General features: G+C 38.5%; 1 protein-coding gene across 1 annotated transcript in view; it reads right to left on the bottom strand.

Annotated features, from left to right (window-relative positions):
• The window catches only part of zgc:171482 (zinc finger protein), a 58,232-nt gene that overhangs the window by 10,348 nt on the left and 27,017 nt on the right, over window positions 1–20,867 (bottom strand). Inside the window, exons 4-6 of the mRNA XM_055030086.1 lie at window positions 17,962–18,139; window positions 13,295–13,540; window positions 5,264–5,360 (exon numbers count right to left, since the gene is read on the bottom strand). Of these exons, the coding sequence (XP_054886061.1) occupies window positions 5,264–5,360; window positions 13,295–13,540; window positions 17,962–18,139 (521 nt within the window). The remainder of the gene's footprint in view (window positions 1–5,263; window positions 5,361–13,294; window positions 13,541–17,961; window positions 18,140–20,867) is intronic.

The following is a 20,867-nucleotide window of genomic DNA, read 5'->3' as shown; positions in this document are numbered from 1 at the left end:
AAAGTTTGCTTTTCACAGAGCTTTCTTGTAGCCTTTGAAAGTTATTTAAAGTTGTTTTGAGCAATATTTCCCCAGGTTTTCTGAAGGTCTCTTTGCTTTCACACTTTCTTCATTTCAAAAGAAAAACTCTAATACTGCACCAGAAAGTCTGATGAACTATTGATTGCTTCAGACCACTTTAAACTCCACTTATTTCTTTATACACAATGTATTGAGGCTTCCAAATGTCACATGAAAGCCTTGATACTCCAAAAGTGTATAAAGAAATGAGAAATGGTGTAGAAATTTTCCAGAGAACATAATTTTGAAATCTAACGACTGTGGATTTAGATGTAACTTTATTTTTAGAGCTCCTTTTTGGAATATGTTGCTAGAAAATAAAATTGTGTGTCAGATTACTTCTAAATTGTATTCTTACAGAAAGTCTAAAACATTTTTTTAGACAATATTGTAGATAATTCTACCTGACAGTAGGATGTACCATGCTACAAGTAAAATACTTGCTTTTTATACAACAGCAAAGCTAAAACAAGTTTCAACTCCTGCTGGCTGAGGGTCTGCTTCCCATTGTTTCATTTTCATGTTTGCAATTAAGTTATTAGATTTTAGGGGTGCTTTAGTTATTGTGTTTTCGATCTCATGTGCCTGATTCAGTTGTATTGTTTGTCTGCTGTCCAGCTAAGTGCATGGACTTAATCATCACACAGTGTAAACTGCAAAAATGTGCTGCCAGTTTATCATGTCATATCTACTGCTGTTATCTTTTACAAGTCCAATTATAGTTGCCAGTTTGGACCAACTGTGGAGTGTGCTGTGCTTCCAGTGACCTGCGGCTGCCTGTGAAGCAGATGGCCGGCTTAGATAAGACAGAGAAGCTGGTAGACCGAGGAGTCCAGCTGTTTATACAATAGAGAAATCTGTCTTTGTTTTAGGATGATGGATTCCTAATGCCAATCACCACACAAAACACACATACGGACTCGCACGTTTCTTCAGCGGAAGCTAATCCTCTGCCACTGCCAGCCGCGCTTTCATCACATCCAGAACGCTCCTTACACAACCAAAGCTCATACTTAGTATGAAAGAACTCATATACAACACAAACATGCATATGCTCGCAAAGACTTAGGAAGACCTAAATCTTTGCCCTTATCGAAATATTGTCCAAGAAATAAAAAAATCACAACATAACTCCCCATATAGCCACTTTCATGTCTAAAGATAATTCTTACCTACTATCCAGATTTGTTTCCACAGCAGTATTCTTTTTCAGGACCAAAGTTTTCTGGAGCTACTGCTCAACTTTATCTCTACAAACTACAAAACAAGGGGCCAAATGACATTAGCAGCTACCTGCAGAAATGACCCCGACAGGGTGGTATTATTTAATCAGGGATTTGTTCAGTTTTGTTGCCGGTTGAATTTTTGCAGCGCTGTATTTTAACTGTCTTCCGTCTTAAACCCTTAAACACTTAGCTTTTTTGCTATCAATTTTAAATAACATAACAAGCAACAACATTAATTAGCAATTTTTTTCCAAACAAAAAATAACCAGTGACTCATGTTAAATGTCCTAGATTTTCATAAATCAGAAAACCCAAGAGATTAAAAAAAATGGTTTTGTTATTGCTTTCATACGTCTTGTTCAATTAAACGGCAGGAGCAAAAAAATCATGAAAGTTTCACATGTAGAAATAAAGCTGTATTAGTCTGATCCAGCCTATTTAGTTGGATTCTAGATCCTGCTGTTGTGGAACAATTGCTGATGCTGAATCAGTAACATTTCTTCAGTGTGAGGGAAACATCTTGTTTGCATTGTCAAAATGCACCTTTAAGTTTTATTTTGTCATTATTATATCATTCCATGGACAATAAAGGATAGAATAAGATGCCTGTTGGTGTGGGAACGGTGGGAGATGAGGCTTATCCTAAACTGTTGTCAGACACAGATTTTTGGTGCAGTGTTGTGTTTCACCTAAGTGACTAGGTGAATTCAGAGGAAGTGAGGCTGATGAGGTGGAACCTTTAGTCTTGTTCTCCGTTACCCAGAGGATCGATACCGCAGTGCAACAGAGCTGGCCAGGCTTCAGGTTTCAGAATCAGTTGTATTCAGTCTCTCAACGCCTGCAATGTGTCTAAAAACATCCTGTGCTTTGAGGCTTTTCAGCTTGACATGTAATGGACTTGCTGCATTTCCAGTTAATTGAATTAACAGTTTGAACTAGTTGAAATTCTTCTCATGCTCCGTATTTGTGTTTGTGTGTGCTTATGTGTGTGACCTCTTTTTTTAATGCATTAAAAAGGACCATTTTCCAAACAGTTGTTGCGACAATGTGACCAGCAAAGTGTTGTTTTTGGTTTAGATTTAGGATTAAGATGTGATTAGAGTTCAGGTTTAGTTTTAGGGTTAGGAATAGACTGGTATTGGTTATGGGATAACTGGAGTTATCCCATAACTCTAGTTATGGGATAACTGTTGGAGTGTGGGATAAGGGATAACTGCAGTTAATAAAATGATTGGAAGTGAATACAAAGTTCTAATGTGAGTAGAAATACAAACTGGCGTGTGTGTGCATGTGGGTGTGTGAAAGATATCATCCTCAGCAACCGTCCTCCTGTCCTCAAATGCTGCAGAGTTGAGGTGTCATCAAAAACTCAGTGAGTCAGAAAATGTATCTACTACTTGTCTTGTACCTTTTGTAACCATTTCTTATGCCGACTGGTGTGAGAGCAGTAAAAACAAAAGCCCTGTGCCTCCCCTGTAAGTCTTCCTCATTTCTTCTTATCTGTCTCTGGCCTATCCATCCTTTCCATCCTAAAGCTCTGCACCTGTCAGCATGCTGGGTTAACCTCATCGTCCACTCCAAATCTCCTCTATATCTCCAGCTCTACCTTTTTGCCCAGTCTAGGAGATTTATTGTTAACTGCAGGTCTGTTTCACTCCCTCTTTATTATCTTTGCAGTGTCCTTTCTACAATACATCCTGCCTTTCTTTGTGAATAAGAAACAATATCATAGAGACATGTCTTTACTTTATTGTGGCCTCTTGCTATCTCTAAACCCCGTTGTCTCAAACCTGATGTCTCTTTCCCTCTCCCTGCGTGTCTCGTCTCATCTGTCTCTTGGTGTCTGCGGTGGATGCCGTCAATTAGTCTTGCTTATGTTCTCTTTGTCATAAACATGACTCTTTTAGTGTCTGCTGTCTGCGACAGTAAAACTGACACGAGAGTTATGAACAGTCATCTTTCACCACAATATTCTTCCTGTGTAGAGTTATGATACTTTAGAAAAATCTCTCTTTCTGTGAGTTTAGATCATACTTTTTTATCCGGAGCTCCATGTGAAGATCTGTTTGATGTCCAGAACTTAATCTGTATTCTCACTTCAAGTTAATCTCTTCCAATTAACAACAGCTCCTTACAAATACATAAAACACCTGACAAATTTGTCAACATATTGACATTGATGGTATGTGGGCAGTTGTATTTTAATGGCGATAAAAACACAGACTAACTAAACACCATTCTCAAAGAACAATCATGTTATTTCTATTTAACAAGTTATTTTGAAGTCGTTTTATTTTTTTTCCTCCTCAAACATGTTTGAATTGCACTCGCCAGTGAGGAACATTGAAGGCTGAGCCATTAAAAATAATATGTTTCTGATTCCTTAACTGTAAAACAAACGAAAACATGAATAGAAAGCCAAAAGGCCTTGTGGCTTTTTTATTTCAGGCAAAACACTGATATTAATTTCACTGCTTTGAATACATTGATGCATTCACCCATGCATCACAACACAGCCTGAACCACACTCACAGCTATCTCATGGTAAATGGATGCAATACAATAGTTCTGTTTCAGATTATATTTTGCTGGTGGATATAAAGTATTTTTCATTTTGTGGGTTGCAATGGCAGTACAGCATTCATCCTTCATTTGTCATTCATGTAGTCTTTCCACACTGCTAAACAACGTTAAACTGCATCTGACAGGAATGAGACAAAACAACTTTGAAGAAAATGTTGTACACAAATATCTGACATCACTTTGATGTGGCATCTCCAAGGCGACTATTTCATTCAGTTAAATATATTTAATATATATAATTTCATCAGTTTTTGTTTTCATAGAATAACACTTGTTCACATCTTTCTAACTTCCAATTCAATTCAATTTTCCAAAAATATGCTTTTAGATAAAAGTAGCTATTGTTTAAACATAATGCAAAGTGTTTTTTTCCCCATAAAGCTCGGTGTGAGTGGATTTGTTCTTTGGACCAAATAGTTCCCTGAACAAAGCGCGGCAATACCAACTCAGAGAGGGCGCTTTCAGGGTTGAAAAAGAAAGAAAAGTAAAGCCACTGAATTCATAGCAGCAATGCACAGTATCTTAGGCTATGTTCATATTTTTTGACTAAATTTAAGGTATTTAAGCCTTTTCTCATAGGTATTTGTAATGGGTCTCTGAGAATGAAGCAGAGACTCAGAAGTTGTGCTTGCATCTTAAACATAATCATAATGCATGTTGGTAAATTGGAAAGTAACTCAATTAAAAAAGCAAGACTTAAAGATAGGTTCATTAGATGCAAAATAATTACTTCTGTTAAAGTTAAAGCTTATTGGTAGCAGCAAATATATTTAAAAAAATATGTGTCAGTTTTATTGATCGTTTTGGACTGGATAGTTGATCAGTGGTTCACATCCTCTATTCAGATGGAAGAAACTATCTTTTATTTGAAAATGAAGGTCTCAGATGGGGACCTGCCCACACCATCATAAGTACAAATATCCATTTAATGGCTGTGCTATTACTATGATTGACTGACCAGGATGCACGACAGACCTGAATCCCCCCAAAAAACAGACGGAGTATTGTCAAGAGGAAAATGAGAGAGACCAGAGCAAACAATAGAGACTCACTGAAAGCCAAATTAAGACTCAATTTTTATGTTAGCTTGAAAAGGGAAGAGGGCCTTCTCTGGGTTGGGAAGGACGTCCTGCCCCTAGTGTAGAAGTTTAAGTGTCTTGTTCATGAATGAGGGAACGATTCAGGAGCTGCAGCGTTCTGCTGTTTTGACGAGCTTTCTCATCATGTTTCTCTTTAGGCAGTTGAAGCTCTTCATTAACCAGTCGACCTACATTTCTACACACATCTAAAAGAACATTCATTTTAAAAATAAATAGCTGAAATATATCCACTTATTGCTGATAACTCTAATTTACTGCGATGAACTTGTGTGAACATGCAACAGTTCCACTCACTTGTTCTGGTGCTTGGAGCCCTGGAGGTGTGCATGGTACTGTTCGATGGAATTAAGGACCACACTGCAGACGCTGCAAGAGTAACTACTGCGCAGCCCTGGAGAGAAACAAACACAACCAGGTATTTGCACAAGTTACTGGGCAGAGAAGTTTGGATATGTAGAATTCAAACCACCGTCTTTATGAGGTGCAGTACAAACATGCTGGAATGAGGACAACTTGGGCAACAATACAATTCTCAACAGATACTAAATAAGATTCTGTTACTCTCAGCTTTGGAAAGTAATTTTTTTTAATTAAAGTGCATCTGCAAAAGCATTTGATTAGACAAATCATTAGCAGAAAACCAGTTACAGTTTTAGGCCCTTCAATCAATGCCTCTGACTTTCGAGCAACAATGTGTGTGGGCGTGAGCAAGGGTGTCTCTTCCAAACTTGAAATTGAGCGGGGTTCAACACAAGAATCAGGACACCGAACAGAGAGAACTGAGCAGCTAATTGTGTTTCCTTCCACTGCGAAAAGACGTGCATAAATGCACATTTTACATTGTAGCAGTGAACGCATGCTTCACACACAGATGTTAACTAATTAGAGGGTTTGCAGGTGGTCGGGATGAGCACCCCAAAAATAGATGAGTTTGGAGATACTGACAGAGCAGGGTGAAACAACATTTGGAGGCAGGAAGGGGAAAGGAAAGGGCTTAGCAGAAATGAGAAAAATTTCCAGAGAAAAGTAAGATGCACATACAGATAAAGAAGAGTAGACACATAATGAGTTGTTGGCATGGCAGCACCGATTCTAAAAATGTCTGCCTTTTGTGAGGGCAGAGGGAGTCGAGAAAATGTTCTCTGTGTCAAGGAGGATGGGGTGATCAACAGCGTGACATAATTGGCTCTGTAATCTCGGTCAGAGATACAATGAAGGGCTATTAATGTTTTCTAACATGTTGTATAATCAGGAACATCAGTGCAGAGCTTTACGAAGATCAGAGGTCATAATCCTTGATGCTTTAAATTTAGCTGTCTATGACCCTCAGGCTTGATAGAGTTTGATTTTTATTTTTTGGAGTTTTTTTTTAATGTGAACTATTATTATTCAGTTTGTGCTGCAAAAGGAGCTGGATGTGTTTGCTTGAGTGTGGGTGCCCTTTTCTCCGCTGTCATTACTGTCTTTGAGATTTATGACTAGTCAGTGTATTCTGTCACCTTCTGACCTTTCGAGGCAATAATTGCTAAAGAACTATGTTGGGAAATGAAGTTGTAACACAGTTGAGAGCATTGTGAGATCATTCAGACTGGGTGGGAGCTGCATAATGTAGCATATCCACTTCGTGTTGCCTCAGGAATCACTCCGTCTGTGACAGGGGTGATTAAGGACATACAGTCATTAAAAAAAGAAAAGCCCAGAGCAAATTAGGGCACTGTATTAGATTAACTTGCTGATATTTTGAAGCTTTTTAAAGCTGGTAGCTAAATCTGTGAAAAGAATAAATAAAAAAGGGAAAATATTCATAAGATAAAATTTCTGATGATCAGCATAACTTAACTTTAAATCATCATTTAAGTACACTTGTTTAGTCTCAGTAATCCATCCATCCATCCATCCATCCATCCATCCATCCATCCATCCATCCATCCATCCATCCATCCATCCATCCATCCATCCATCCATCCATCCATCCATCCATCCATCCATCCATCCATCCATCCATCCATCCATCCATCCATTTTTGGGAGGTGCTGGTCTCTATCTTCAGAGGCAGGGCTCACCCTGGACAGGTCAGCAGTCTGTCGCAGCGCAAGACAGAGACAGACAGGACGAACAACCATGCACACACACTCACACCTACGGAGAATTTGGAATGACCAAGGCCCGAGTCTACCAACTGCACCACTGAATTTCATATTGTTAAATTTCTATGTGATTATTGGAAAATAACTGAAAAGAAAATAATGCCCAATTCTGCTCTTAGTTCAATAAATCTATACTGCTGAAAGGATTACACAAAGATTTCTGTTCTTCTTTATAAGACTAAGTGTGTTATTAGTGCATGTGTGTATGTGGATAGATAATGTCAGCTTCCCTGCTTTTTGCCTGATTGATGTCACCTCCCCAGTGTGTGGCCGAGCAGCACTGATGTGCAATATGCTGCCGCTTTGTGTTGGTGCCAGTAGTCTGAACACACACACACACACACCCACACACACACACACACACACACACACACACACACACACACACACACACACACACACACACACACACACACACACACACACACACACACACACACACACACACACAGACAGACATTAACGTACACTCAAGAGCAGACGCTTTGTGTTTTTGGTTCTGGCATAAGTTTCTGGCAAAAGACCTAATCCATGTTAATTACATGCAAGGAAAGTGTGCATGACAGCATGCAGCTCAGGCTTAAGAATTTAGCTGTTTTTTTTCAGCGGGAGCAGTATTTGTGCGGGTGTTTTAAGCCTTGCTAATTACACAAGAAGATAGGCCAGGGAGGGAGTGAAAAGAGAGGGTGCGATGAGCAAAGGCAGTGGGTGTGGAGTTGTGACTGTCGTTTAGTGTGCAAAGCCTTCTAGCACTGCAGCCATTCCTTGTTTGCAGATGCATCAATGCTGCTTGAATGGTTGAAAATGAACCACATTTTATGTTAACATCTAGAAATGCTCATTATGAGGCCATTACTGCAGAGGAATCTTGACATGTCCTTGCTTCAGTTTCCTACCTTTAAATATTACATATCATACACAACTGAACATTTTTGATTCACGTCTCACAACGTTATTGGTCCCTTCAGGGGCACAATATGTGTGGCTTAGTCACTTTAAAAGCTCTGCCAAGCTCTTACTCCAACTCCTTTTATGTGTCTCAGAGGGATTTATGGTACCATTTAACACTGACAATTATGAAATCTTGTTTATGGTGAGTACAGTTTGCTAAATTACACTAAATCAAGCAGAGAGGGACAATTAACCCGTGCAGATTATGAAAAATAAAGGTGCACAGCCAAAATTATGAATGGTGCTTTTTATCATTTCCTTTTCTACTCAATGTAAAATTAGAAGAAGTGAAAGTTAAACATCTCAAAACAAATTTATAATTGAAATTATTTTTTTTAATGTCCTGCTGGCTTGGATACAGATTTATAAAGGTTTTCCCACCCCATTGCCCTAAGATCCTATGATACACCATGAGTGGGCCATGTACTGTTCACAACTAAAAATGAAGCAGATTCAAAAGAAATCCTGGGAGATGCAATCAAAACTAACAGTATGCATAGGCCTGACTGCTTGTCTCCAAGGAATGCAACATACACATCACAGCAGAAAACAGTTGAACGTTGAGTGTGAAGCAGTCTGCCTCCAAGAGGAATTTCACCAGAAAAATTTCAAGGACTTCAGGAGAGTCTAATTAATTTTGCAGAAATTGGAAATGACATTTGTTTCTGAGAGGATGAAGTAGAAATCATAAAGGAATAAAACTCGCCTAAACTGATGTTTGTGTTTTAGATTAACTGTTTTCCACTTCAAGTCAACATTGATTAAGACATATTTTACTGTAAAACACTTTGCACATTAATAATATTAAAACGATAATTTAAATGCAAACTATTAATTATGTTTGTCTGTCTCATTCAATATTTTCTAATAAAATAAACAATGACATTCTTTCAACTTTAAAGAAATATAATATGTAAAGTTCAAATATTTGTGATCTCCTTTGCCAACAGTTTATATAATTAACTTGTTTACTTGTCAGCAACCTAAATGAATGTCCATTAGACAGCAGTGCAACAGCAGCAATGTCTTTTGTCATTCAGCTGTGAGGTTTAGGGGGAAGATTCAAAAAGATGCTGTGGACTTATAATTTTCTTATATCGTTCTGCTTTTTTGATATAAATGAGAGCTGTGCAACATACTAAATAGAACTTCTCATTGCAAAATCAATGTGTGTCGTAGTGCAAGTGGCATAAAACTTCTTAGTTGCATTATTTGGTTGATTACAATGTTGTGCATTGAAGCTTTGCTTTCCATTAGTAAATTGTGTGAACTGAATGAACTTGTGACCTTCCTTTAAACCCAAACAATGAGACAGTTCTCAGTTACCAAGCTCAGAAATTGCAGAAATTGGGCCATTGTGATAAAGAAGAAAAACAGAGTGGAAAATATGGGCTGATCGTAATTGATTTTGTCATAAAAATATTTAACAAAATTGACGGTATGTCATGTTTTTGAAACAACTTCCCACTGGTACTTAGGGTTTATACTAATGAACATAGAGCAAATGAGAACTTCAGAGTTATGTTATGTAGAGCCATCTCTTCTGATTATAGTAATCTCAAACAGTTGTCAAGACAATTTATTGAGAAATCTATATAAAAACTTATTTAAACAAGCTATTTCCTATTGCTGCTGTAAGAGTTAGGCATTTTATTGATCTTGACTCAATGATAAACACATTTATCTACAAACCCCTGAATAGATTGTGGATATCTATGAAAGTGATGTGTAGCTCTGTCCAGCAGTGCTATCTCCGGGGACAGGAGGTCATCTCTTCCTCACAACTGAGACACAACCATCAATAACAGACTGTATTCTTTCAGCTTCTGAACCGAATCATCCACGCACGGACCCATGCAAGCGTTCACTCACACACTCTCCCATCCCAGACGCTTATCTCACTGCTTCCAATTCCATGCTGAATCTCCAGAGAGCCACAAAGACAAAGAACAGGGCCTTCTTAAGGGGTTTCTACTCTGTTGTGATTTATGTTAAGATTCAGCAGAGTGAGGCAGCCTCCTTCCCTCACCTTTGGCCACAACCACAGCACCTCTCTCGTTATCTACTGGAAATGTCTTCAAGAAACAAATGATGCTCATGTAAATATCATGCTACTTTGTGATAAGTTTAGCTGCTGGGTAGATAGGATAAGAAAGTCTAATGAAAGCGTGAGAATGTATTATCATTGGGATACAAGGATAAAACAGTAGGCAGACTCTAGACACAGTTAGTAGAGGGGACGAATATTACGTATATAATTCACTACATCCTTGTTAGCAGAGCGCAAATGACGATGACAGTTGAGATGTGACGCCATATCTGAGGTCCTTGTCACGCATTTAAACAAAAAAGATCAAGTCATTACATAAAGAAAATGTGAAAAAAAAACTGTAACCGCCCCAAACTTTAACATATTTGGGAGGGATTTAGAACATTGCAAATTAATACATTAAAAAGCAAAGATTTAGATTAGGAATTTCTAACCCTGACTTTAAAGGGCCACTCTCCTGAATCCACCCCTACTTCAACACACCTGGATTAAATGGTTGAATTACCTTTGCAGGAGGTCATTGTTCCACAGAGGCCTGATAATGTGTTCTTCATTTAATGAACTCATGCTTGTTTTAATAAAGCACACCTTCATGATTAATGTAAAGGCTGTGGGACAGGATCTCTTGGTGACTGGAGCTCCTGAATGCCTTCTTTAGATCAAGCGAGATTTATGCATTCGGGTGGCCCAGATAAACCTGAGGCAATAACTGTCAACTGTACAGAACATCTCAATTTAATTTGACTAAGGTTAAGCTATTTTACAATGAAGAGTGGGTAAAATGTACTCCAAGATTTGCAGCTGTAATATAAAGAGAAGGTGATTCATTCTACAAAGGACGAATTTAGGGGGCTCAATACAAGCACACGCCTTGGCTTTTCATCAGTAAAATATACAAAACAATGTTTTTCTTTCATTCTACTTTGTAAATATCATGCAAAAATATTAATAAATTCACATCATAGAATGACATCTCAGATTATAATGAAGACATCTTAATGAAGGAAGAAATTTTTTTAAATACAACAAATGTAATATTTTTCAACAAGGTGTCTGTTTGATATTTATAACAGCACACATTTAAATGCTTTAGTCAAAATTATGAAAGAAAGAGAGAGCTCAGTTTGTGGGATCTGGGTCACAGTGTTTGGATTGTGGACGATATCCAATACGACACTTTTAAAGCCTCTGAGCCACTGTAGGCGGCAACATGACTCATGCTTTTAATATGATTGGCTTCTTGAGATGATGGTTTGTGTCATAGCACCTGGAGCACAGAGCAATCAGCGCAGCTCAGGCTCTTAGAGAATCAGCATTTGCTTGTAGACGCTGTGCAATGTGCGCCATGGGTGCGCCAAACTTGAAAGTGGAGTTGGACGATGTTAGATGGTATCTCTTTGCCAAACATTTGTTAATATGACATCTCAATTAAGGATAGCCTTGCTTCTTCTTGCTATCCTTCAGCCTGGAACTGTGTGGGAGACAGACTGAAGAAAGGCTCTGAAATGTGAAAATTAAAAGCAAAGACATGGCATCATTGCAATTTTCTACTAAAGAAAGCAAAGTACATTGCTGTTTGCTTTATATTTGTAATTTTGTCACAAATTTAAAGTGTGAATTTGATTGGTTAAAGTTTTTTCATAAATATTGATATCATCTTATGTAGTTGCAAAATCCTGCTCCACTATGAGGTGTTTGAGCAGCTAAATTATGCTATGGAACAGAAGGCCCATGGGTTTTACGCACATTAAAATACAGAACTAACAAGTGTAGAAGCTGTGCTGCAATCTGAGCAGACTGTGAACCCTGACAACTGATCTGGAAAGCTAGACTGTAGCAAACAGAATTAATAAGATATCAGGTCAAAGTTGAGGAGGAATTCACAGCTATATAAAGAGTGAGAAATATTTCTATGGATTAATATATTTGCTCATTTAAAATGTTGTACTCTATGGGGTTTATAGCTCTTCTTCTGTTCTTTTTCCATCTGGGCTTTTAGTAGATTTTGAATTTTGATTTAATTTTTGCCACCTTGATCATTCTGCAGTTGCCCTGGTCAGATGTTTATTTGAGTTTCATGTTTTATCACCATTCCACTTTATTACCATTCCTCAACTAATCATGAAAGATAAATATACTGTATGTTTCCCTTAGCTACTGTGGAGAGCACTATCTCGTATCCCAGGCTAAAGCTATGTTTATCGTTGATGTTAAACTGGCCTTGTGCGCTGTCGCAGTGTCTGGTCGTCCACCTCATAATAGTCTATTAGGAAGGTGGTTTAGCAGAGCAGGTTCACTTGTACTGGCATTTATATGATCACTATGAAGGCTCTTTTTCCCACACTAACATAGAGGTCAAGTATAAATGCCTCATTATTTTTGTGCAAAAAAAAAAAAAAATCAAATGGATTAATGCTGTAGGTAATCAAAACACACACACACATTGTATCCACTATTCTTAAATTACTTGATTGCTCTGGTCATCAACAAATATTATTTGTACTGGTCTTCAGATAGATATTTTTCTAGAGAAAGGAAAACAACTCCAGTAAAGGCTACGTTACATGTGATTTCTGCTGAATGGTCTGAAAAGAGTGAATAACGTTTACGAGGTGTGTAAAAGGACGTGTGCGCGATCTGAAACCTTTTCTACTTTAACAAAAAAATATATGTTAAAGTAGAGAAAGGTTTCAGATTTGCGATTAAAATATATAAATATTTGTGGTTGTATTGAGATCACTGTATGTTATTGTAAAAGTTATTTTATACTCTTTGCTCAAAATACACCTCAGAGTTTAATAACTATCAAAATGATAAACCTACATGATACTATACAAATGTAAAGATTATTACATTAGTCATGTAATTCAGAAAGGCTGGGTAACAAAAATGAACTAAATGTCTCTCAATTAGACATCAAAGTTAGTCAAACTGTAAATTTGACGTGTAAGTACTTTTTAAAGTAACTGTTGCAAATGTTGACTGAAATAACTGGTGATTCTTATACCAATGTGACAAATGTAAAATGTACACAACATTTACAAGTGCACAGTATGGACATTTTACCACCCACAACGCCACACTCTAAGGATATGATCACTCACTTAACCTTGTTCATTGTAACACGCTCACAAGCCACGGTTGTCAACAAGTTGAGTGGGGACTCTGGAGGCTGACCTGTGCTCTCTGTGGCATCCAGACTGCCTGCTAGCTGCTCCAGGAGGCGGGCCCTGGCGGCATTTCTGCGATGTTTCTTCCCCTCGTAGTGCTGCTGGGCCATCAGAGGGTTGTTGAACCAGGCTCCACACAGGCAGCAGTACTTCCCAGCCTCTCTGCCACCGTTTCCACTGAGCTCTGGCGTTGGCCAGGGTAAGGCAGGGGAAGCGTTGGGGTCTGTGGGCAGCGGGGTGGAAGGTGAGGAATCTGAAGGAGAAAGTAAAAAAAACAGGGCAAAAATTAGAGCCGAGGAGGCAGTTCTACAGGATTAATAAGAAAAGAAGGGGGAGTAAAGGTGGATATTAACGTTCATTCAAATGCAAATTGAGCCCTATTGCAAAAATGACATGAATTGAAAAGATATTTATTAAATTATTATACTTGTATAATATTTAATGCATTCATATTCACTCATGAAACAAGATGACATTTTTAATGCATGGTCCTGTGCACACTCATTTACATTTACACTTGCTAATGGTAGTTTGTACCCATCAAATTAGACTTTGTTGGCCAGATCTGTCACCTTAGAGTGCCGAAGTAATCGGCACTCTGGGGTCCAATCTTCAAGAGCTGCCTTTCTGCTCACATTTACCATCCTACTAATCCTTTCCATTTCATCTTTTTTTCAACATCCCCTTGTCTTGTCTGTCCTCTGAGGGAATAAAAGAGGGGAAATGGCAGACGTCCAGGTGACCTGCTACTCATGACACGACACTGGTTACCATGGTGATTGTCCATTAATAGCCAACAGGCACTGATATGGCCACAGGACGTAGTAGTGGCTCTCACAGAAAAGATGGCATATCTGCGTGTGTGTGTGGGTGTTTGTGCGACGGACTGAATGTGCAATCCCTTGAGAGAAAGTGTGTGTTTATGTGCGAGAACGACGATCCAGCACAGCCTGCTTGCATGTGTTAAGGTACAATACATGTACGAAAGACATCAACCCGGGAGGGGAGCTAGGTCCACAGCCAGACGGAGAGAGAAAGCTTATGAAGCCAGATGGTATCTCCAAATGTGCCAATTCACTATCCTGAATGAGTCAAAGACGTCAGAGTCAGACTGATTGTGACGGTAAACCTGCACTACCGCACGTTGGAACATTTTATATCACAAACAAAAGCCCACGCATGCATGGTTTTGAACCAGGATGAGTCACTTATTTAACTGCAGCCACTAACAAATGAAGAGCATGCATGAATTTTTGACCACTGACCCTTGAGGTCCGCTACTGAGAGGGTCTGCTCTAATCGGTCCTGTGTTGACTGAACTCTACCTCTGCGATCTGATTGGCTACTGATACCTTGATGTGTCTTCAGTCTCTGTTCACATAGTTACCGTATCTATGGCTGTGCCTCTGCTCATCGAACCCGCCACACCCACTCACATTCACTTTGCTCGTCTCTGCCATGCCACCCCGTCTTCTCAGTTACTGAAACACAAACCTATAACTGTGTGGCTGTCATGTGTTTTTAAATTTTTCTCTGATCCCGTGAAAGACGAGGGGGTCATCAAAGCTCTGGATGATGTTTGTCTGTTTATGTGTGCCCATGCATGAGTGAAGTTCCTCAGCTCTGACAGCTTTGTGGAACAAGTACTGAGCAGAAACGAAGAGAGAGAGATCATCCAATGTAATTTCTCGTTCCCTGCCTTTGTTTTCCCACCATTTCCCCTTTTGACTGTGATCTCTGTACATTGGAGCAGAAGTAAGTGTTTTTCATGGAGTGGGGCACAGAGAGAGAGGAAGAGAGTGTGTGCAGGAAGTGCTCAATTGATGTGCACAGAGGAACAGACACAGGTATCTCTTCTCTACCTCTCTAGGGTTTCTACGGCATCTATTGACTTTTCTTTTTCTTACTTCAGTGAATGTGGGAGTCCAGGTTTCTAAGTAAATGCATCAGTCATTCTGCTTTTGTGTGTTTCTGATGATCATGTAAGTGTATTCGTGTTGTGATGCCCATGTACGGCCCGGCCTGTCAACTTGGCTGTGCATCTTTTGCGCTGCACTCATCTCAGTGAGCTCACAAAGGCTAGCTTTGACTTTAATCTCTCCTGAAATCCTCTCCTTCTCTCCCAGGTCACTCTTCCTCTCTTCTTGTGCTACTTCCCCTGTATCTTTTCCTCCAGGTCCCACTGTCATAAAAAGACAGAAATTCCACAGCAGCAGCAGCACAGAAGTGACAGTTTTCCAAAGTAGGCCAAAGTTTAGCAGGAGTCACTTTGGGGGTTGATTATAATGTTCCGTTTTGGAGCACTGGTGTGTTTACAGCTCTGTGAATTTTCCCTTTCAGTCCAATTTGTTTCACATTATGTAAAACTTCCTTGGAGATAACTCACCAGAACATAAATTTAAGAAAAAGATACTCAAACACCCATGAACAAAGACTAGGAAATAACTATCAGATTATTTGACTTGGCAGAGATTTTGTATTGCTACTTTTATGGCCTTTTCAGTTTAGGCTTTTTTTCTCTTGATCATCTCTAAATTTTAGACCAGTAGAAATGGTAGTTCTCTGCCATTTCTAGTTTTAGAAATGGCAGGGGAGGAAGTGAATGAAAAAACTCTGTGTTGACCATGTTTCCAAATATGTTGAATTAACATTAACAGCCACGTTGTTCAGATTGGCACTTTTCTCTTCGCAGTGGAAGATGGTTGTTTTTAAAGCACAAGCTATTTATGATAAGTTTCTTAGCATCAAACTGGCGAATTACATCGGTAATGGGCAAGTGCGAGGAATTGGGTACAATTTAAAACCTCAACAAAGTTCATGTCTCAAGGAATCAATCGTTTCTCAACAGCCAAGAGCCCAAACCCTCTGCCTGGAGCAAAGTGAAGTGCAAGGCACTGTCTTTTTACCAGGCTAGTACTTATCACCACTTACGCTTCTTCAAAATTTTAGAGTACATTAAAGAAGTGTCACCAAATATATTAGTAGCATAGAGAGACTGAATGCCTGAAATTTAAATAATTACTTAATACTCTATTTTTTGCAGTCTTGGTACTTTGCAATATTCATGTATTATTCAGTGATATTGCAATAATTACATATTTTGCAGCACCATTGTAAAATAAGAAACTTTGAGGGAAAACAATAGCTAGTTTGTGTGGAAAAGTGTTCCAGTATTTACTTTGCAAGAACAGAGTTTGTTGACTGCTAAGAGTGTGAATCTGTGTGTGGGTGCAATTCCTGCTGCTAAACACAAATTTGTCTCTTTGGGAACCAGCTTCCCCCATCATTTTAACCTAATGATATAAATTGAAGGCCTGTGCCATAAACATCAAAAAATACTATGTCAAAATATTTCTGTACTTCTTTTGTTTTGTCAAAGCGTTAAAACAGAATATTTCTGCAATCTGCACCCTAATACATTTGGACTCTTTTAACTCAGCTTTTTGCCAATCATATGGGAAAGTCTAAGTGAAATGGCAGTACATGTTTTCTTTAAATCAAGACTTCTGACTGTGTTAGCTGACAACTTGAAACAGAATAAAACTTTTTTTCCAAGTGGAACACCCACCTCGAAGTGCCTTAAAAGTGACAGCAAATAATGGGCAGATGCTTTTGATGCTAAACTACTTTGTGGCGGAATAGAACTTATTTCAGAATTTTTAAGGTGGTGAACCATGAACATAAACTACTAGCATTTAAGTGTTAGCCTGTAAATTGAACTCTTATTTAAGGTGAAGTTGCACAAAACTGCTTACTCCAGTCTGTTTTACTCTTTTTTTTTTTTTTAGCAAAGAGTCCCACAAATGCTCCAGAGATGCTTGGTTTTCCTGCTTCAGCAGTGCTTGCAGTTTGTTTCGAGTGATTATATTTTTTGGCTTATTCTTGACCTTGTGCCTTGAGCTTTCGAAATTTTGCCTTTGGGCTCTCCTCTGGTATTGTTTCTCTCTTGATTTTCAGGTGGAATGTTCTGACTGAGAGGTGCCTATAATGTAATATAGCCATTCCTATACCTACATGCATAAAAAATTGGATATATTGTTAAAAATGATGTAAAATGTTATATATTGAGTCCATTTCGAGTTTTACACCATGGAAAGGATACAGATCTGAGTTTTGGCCTTCAGCTTTCTGTTTCTTAATTCATATCCAGTCCTGAGGTATGAATTAAGAATTATGTGTTACAAACATGTTTTGGTTCAATGCTGTGTTAAAGGCTCCGGTTCTGCTTCAGCTTTAAGTTTCTTTTATACAGGTGGTGTAAAATAAAATACAGGTGGTCTCCCAGTTTCATCATGCACTGTCTGATGCTTGGTGGAACTCAAGGTAGCTATCGTAGCATCTAAGTCCTGCTGGAGGAAAGCATACCTGTAAAATGACACACCCAGCTCGATGCTTTCACAGGTGGTATGAAAGCAACTCTCTGGGTTTGTTTTTGAAGAGGGAATAATGTTATGACAAAATTTAAAACTAAAAAATTCTATTTTCTATAATACCTCCCCTTTAAATATAAGTTTCCTAGTTTGTTTCTGATAAATAATTGCCTTTTGTCAATATATTTTAGAATTTTTAAAATTTTTTATTAATTAATAATGAATTTTTCAGTAGTTCTAAAATCAAGTTGTCTACATTATTGCTATAATGATTTGCACAGACAACAACAAGGGTAAAATGTACCTGTGTTTGTAGGGCTGGTTATGGCTGTATGTAGGTTTGGTGATTCCCCAAGCACTAGGCGCACTCTCTTGGCGTGTGTTTTCCCTTGGTAGTGGGACTGGGCCACGATGGCGGAGGTGAAGAACATGTTGCACAAGGTACAGCACTTGTTTCTGTCTACTTCTGTTTCTGCACAGTCCTAGAAGAACAGAAGTGGGAAAGATGGTTAAAGGAAGCTAAAAGGCCGGGAAGGAAAACGGTGAATCTGGTGAAACACAAAAGAAAATAGTGCAGGTGAAAGAGTAGCAGATAATACAATAGGGAACAAAGATAAATAACCCTTTCTCTGAACTCAGTAGGCTTTTTCTCTCACACAATCACACACAGCCAACACACACAAAGGCAAAAAGCATGACAATCAAATATGCATCTGTCTCTCAGGGCTGAGATTGTGGTCTGTCTGCTGCTGCTGGTTCATTACTAATGATGAGCCAGTGTTACTCCCCGTGGGAGACGGCGCAAGCGAAAAGACCAACTGTCTGACTGACAAAAATGTGCAAACACACACAAGTTCACATCTTCACCAGAAAAAGATAGACAAAAATACAGCTTTGCTGTCATTAGAAATGCCCAAACGTGTGTGCACAGATGTCTTAGCCCTCTACAAGACTGAGACAGATCCGCTTCCACTCTCAAATAAAAGGTATTAGACCAAAAAAATAATAAAAATAGGGTGATCAAAAATATTTAGTCATGACAAGAAGCAAAAACAAAAGAAATCTGTGGAGGACATGTTTGTAAACAAAACAACACATGTTTAAGTCAGCTTCAAATAAATCATTTCTTATCTAGTGTAGAGAATATTTTATTTAGACTGCTGCTCAAAGTCTACCCAACTGCTGTGCTCCCTAAATATGTGAATATCATAACATTTTTGAAACACATTTGAAAGATTTTGTGTACAATACCCCAGTAAAAAATGAAACAAGCTGCATGGCTCCTTTTACAGTCTAAGAATTTTAGATAAATCTGTCTTGAGTGTCACCTTTCTTTCTTTCTTTCTTTCTTTCTTTCTTTCTTTCTTCTTATCCATCCTTGTATTTTTGTGTTTTACTTTCTAGGGATGTTTTATTATTTTTTAAAATTTTTCTTTTATCTGCCTGCTGTCAAACAAACAAACAAAAAAAAACTGAACAAAAAGATTTTCACAAGAAATTGCTGCTACAATCAGTGAATATAGTAACAGCGCAGTCCCTTGAACATCATATTTGAATGAGTGGGTGAAAGCTGTGTGTCTCTGAGGATGTGTGTGTCTCTCTCATGTCATCCCGGGTTAACGTCACGGATGGTGATGTGAGAGATAAGGACACCTTTACCTTCCAGGCTTTCTCTCTTTCTCTTTCTCTCTCCTTCCCCTTTACTCTCTTCTCTTTCTTTTGTTTTTTTTTGTCTTGCTTGCCTTCCCCTTCCCTTTGCTCTTAGCATTTCCTCCCCTGCATCCTCTCCCCCCCTCTGGGTCCCAGTCTCAGTGACTCTGTGTGTTGTGGGATGAAATATTTATCTGTATTGGCAGGCCCTCGCCACCCCCTCCTCTCCCTGCCCTTTCCCGCCTCGCCTCTTCGCCTCCTCCTGCTGTGAACGACGTGTAAATGTGTGCCATCAACTGTCCTACGCCTCTCCCCTGCATCAATAAAACAAACTGAATTTCTCTCTCTGCTTTATATTCCCTTTTCTGTGACTTAAATGGCATACATAATAATTTGTGCAACTTCTCCCTTTAATATATCTTTTTTTGATGGTAGGACATAAAACAAATGTAGATCGTAACGTTCATTTACATAGAACTATGTAAAAACAAGTATCAAAGACATAACAGAGCACAAAACAAGCTGAGAATGTAGCCAAAAGTTTGTTTCAAACAAGAGTAATAAAACCCAAATCTGCAGCTCAAGAGTGAGATTATATAGTGAATATTTATTTGGATAATCCTCCATGAGGATGGGGAAGTTTGTGAACAGTATTTTGGAGGTCTAGCAAACTACCATCCTAGTGTGTGTGCGTGTGTGTGTGTGTGTAGGGGTGTGTGTGTGTGTGCGTGTGCATATGTAGAATTTTTAATTCCAATTTTGCTATCTGTTAAAAAAGGTCAAAGGACTTTGCTTGCAAATTAGCCTGTAGTGAGAAAATCTTCAAACAAAACAATGGTTGCTTTGTTTCTAACATGCAACATTTCTTCCTGCTCTGTCGCTTATTAAATAAACTTGAATTTAATTCAAAATGCTTTGTGGTGAGTCCAGTCTGCTTGCAAAAAAATAAAAAAAATTAATGTCCCTAGACTTAAGTACTGTCATTTCATCCAACAACTATATCGCCAATGTAGCATACATTATATGAGAAAGCTGTGCATTGATTCTGCAAGTCTCATTTTCTCGACAAAATCAGTCCATATTTTACTCGTGAGGACCTAACTGTACTACACTAATGAAACTGACAGAGTGTTAGTTTAAGGGCACTATTTTATGCATGTAATAGTCTACCAGTCCATCTGCATTTAGTCTCCACAACAACATGCCATTTGGCTCTCGAATGTGACACAAACCTAATGCAACAGATGTAGGAGTTGAAACCAAGCTGAAATACTGAGATGGCATCTGTAGCTAAATATTGTCCTTTCTGTTTGGTTTGTTTCAAATATTTAATAATAATGAGATAGTTACCAAGGTTAAACATACATGTGAAATGTTAGGCTTTTAGCTTTGGTCAAATCATTGGTCAGGCTGGTGACTCCCTGCTTCGGCTATCAGATTTACACATCGTATGAACTGAGTTGTGTTATGTTCCCTGAGTTACTGTTGGTATAATACCAAGACTGCAGTTGGAGTAAAACTGTCACTGTGTTTGCTTAGCATTGTGAAAGTGTTAACTTT

The sequence above is a fragment of the Poeciliopsis prolifica genome, unplaced genomic scaffold, assembly GCF_027474105.1.
Source record: "Poeciliopsis prolifica strain line A6 unplaced genomic scaffold, Auburn_PproV2 SCAFFOLD005, whole genome shotgun sequence".
Lineage (NCBI taxonomy): Eukaryota > Metazoa > Chordata > Actinopteri > Cyprinodontiformes > Poeciliidae > Poeciliopsis > Poeciliopsis prolifica.
This window is presented reverse-complemented; position numbering and strand designations above follow the sequence as displayed.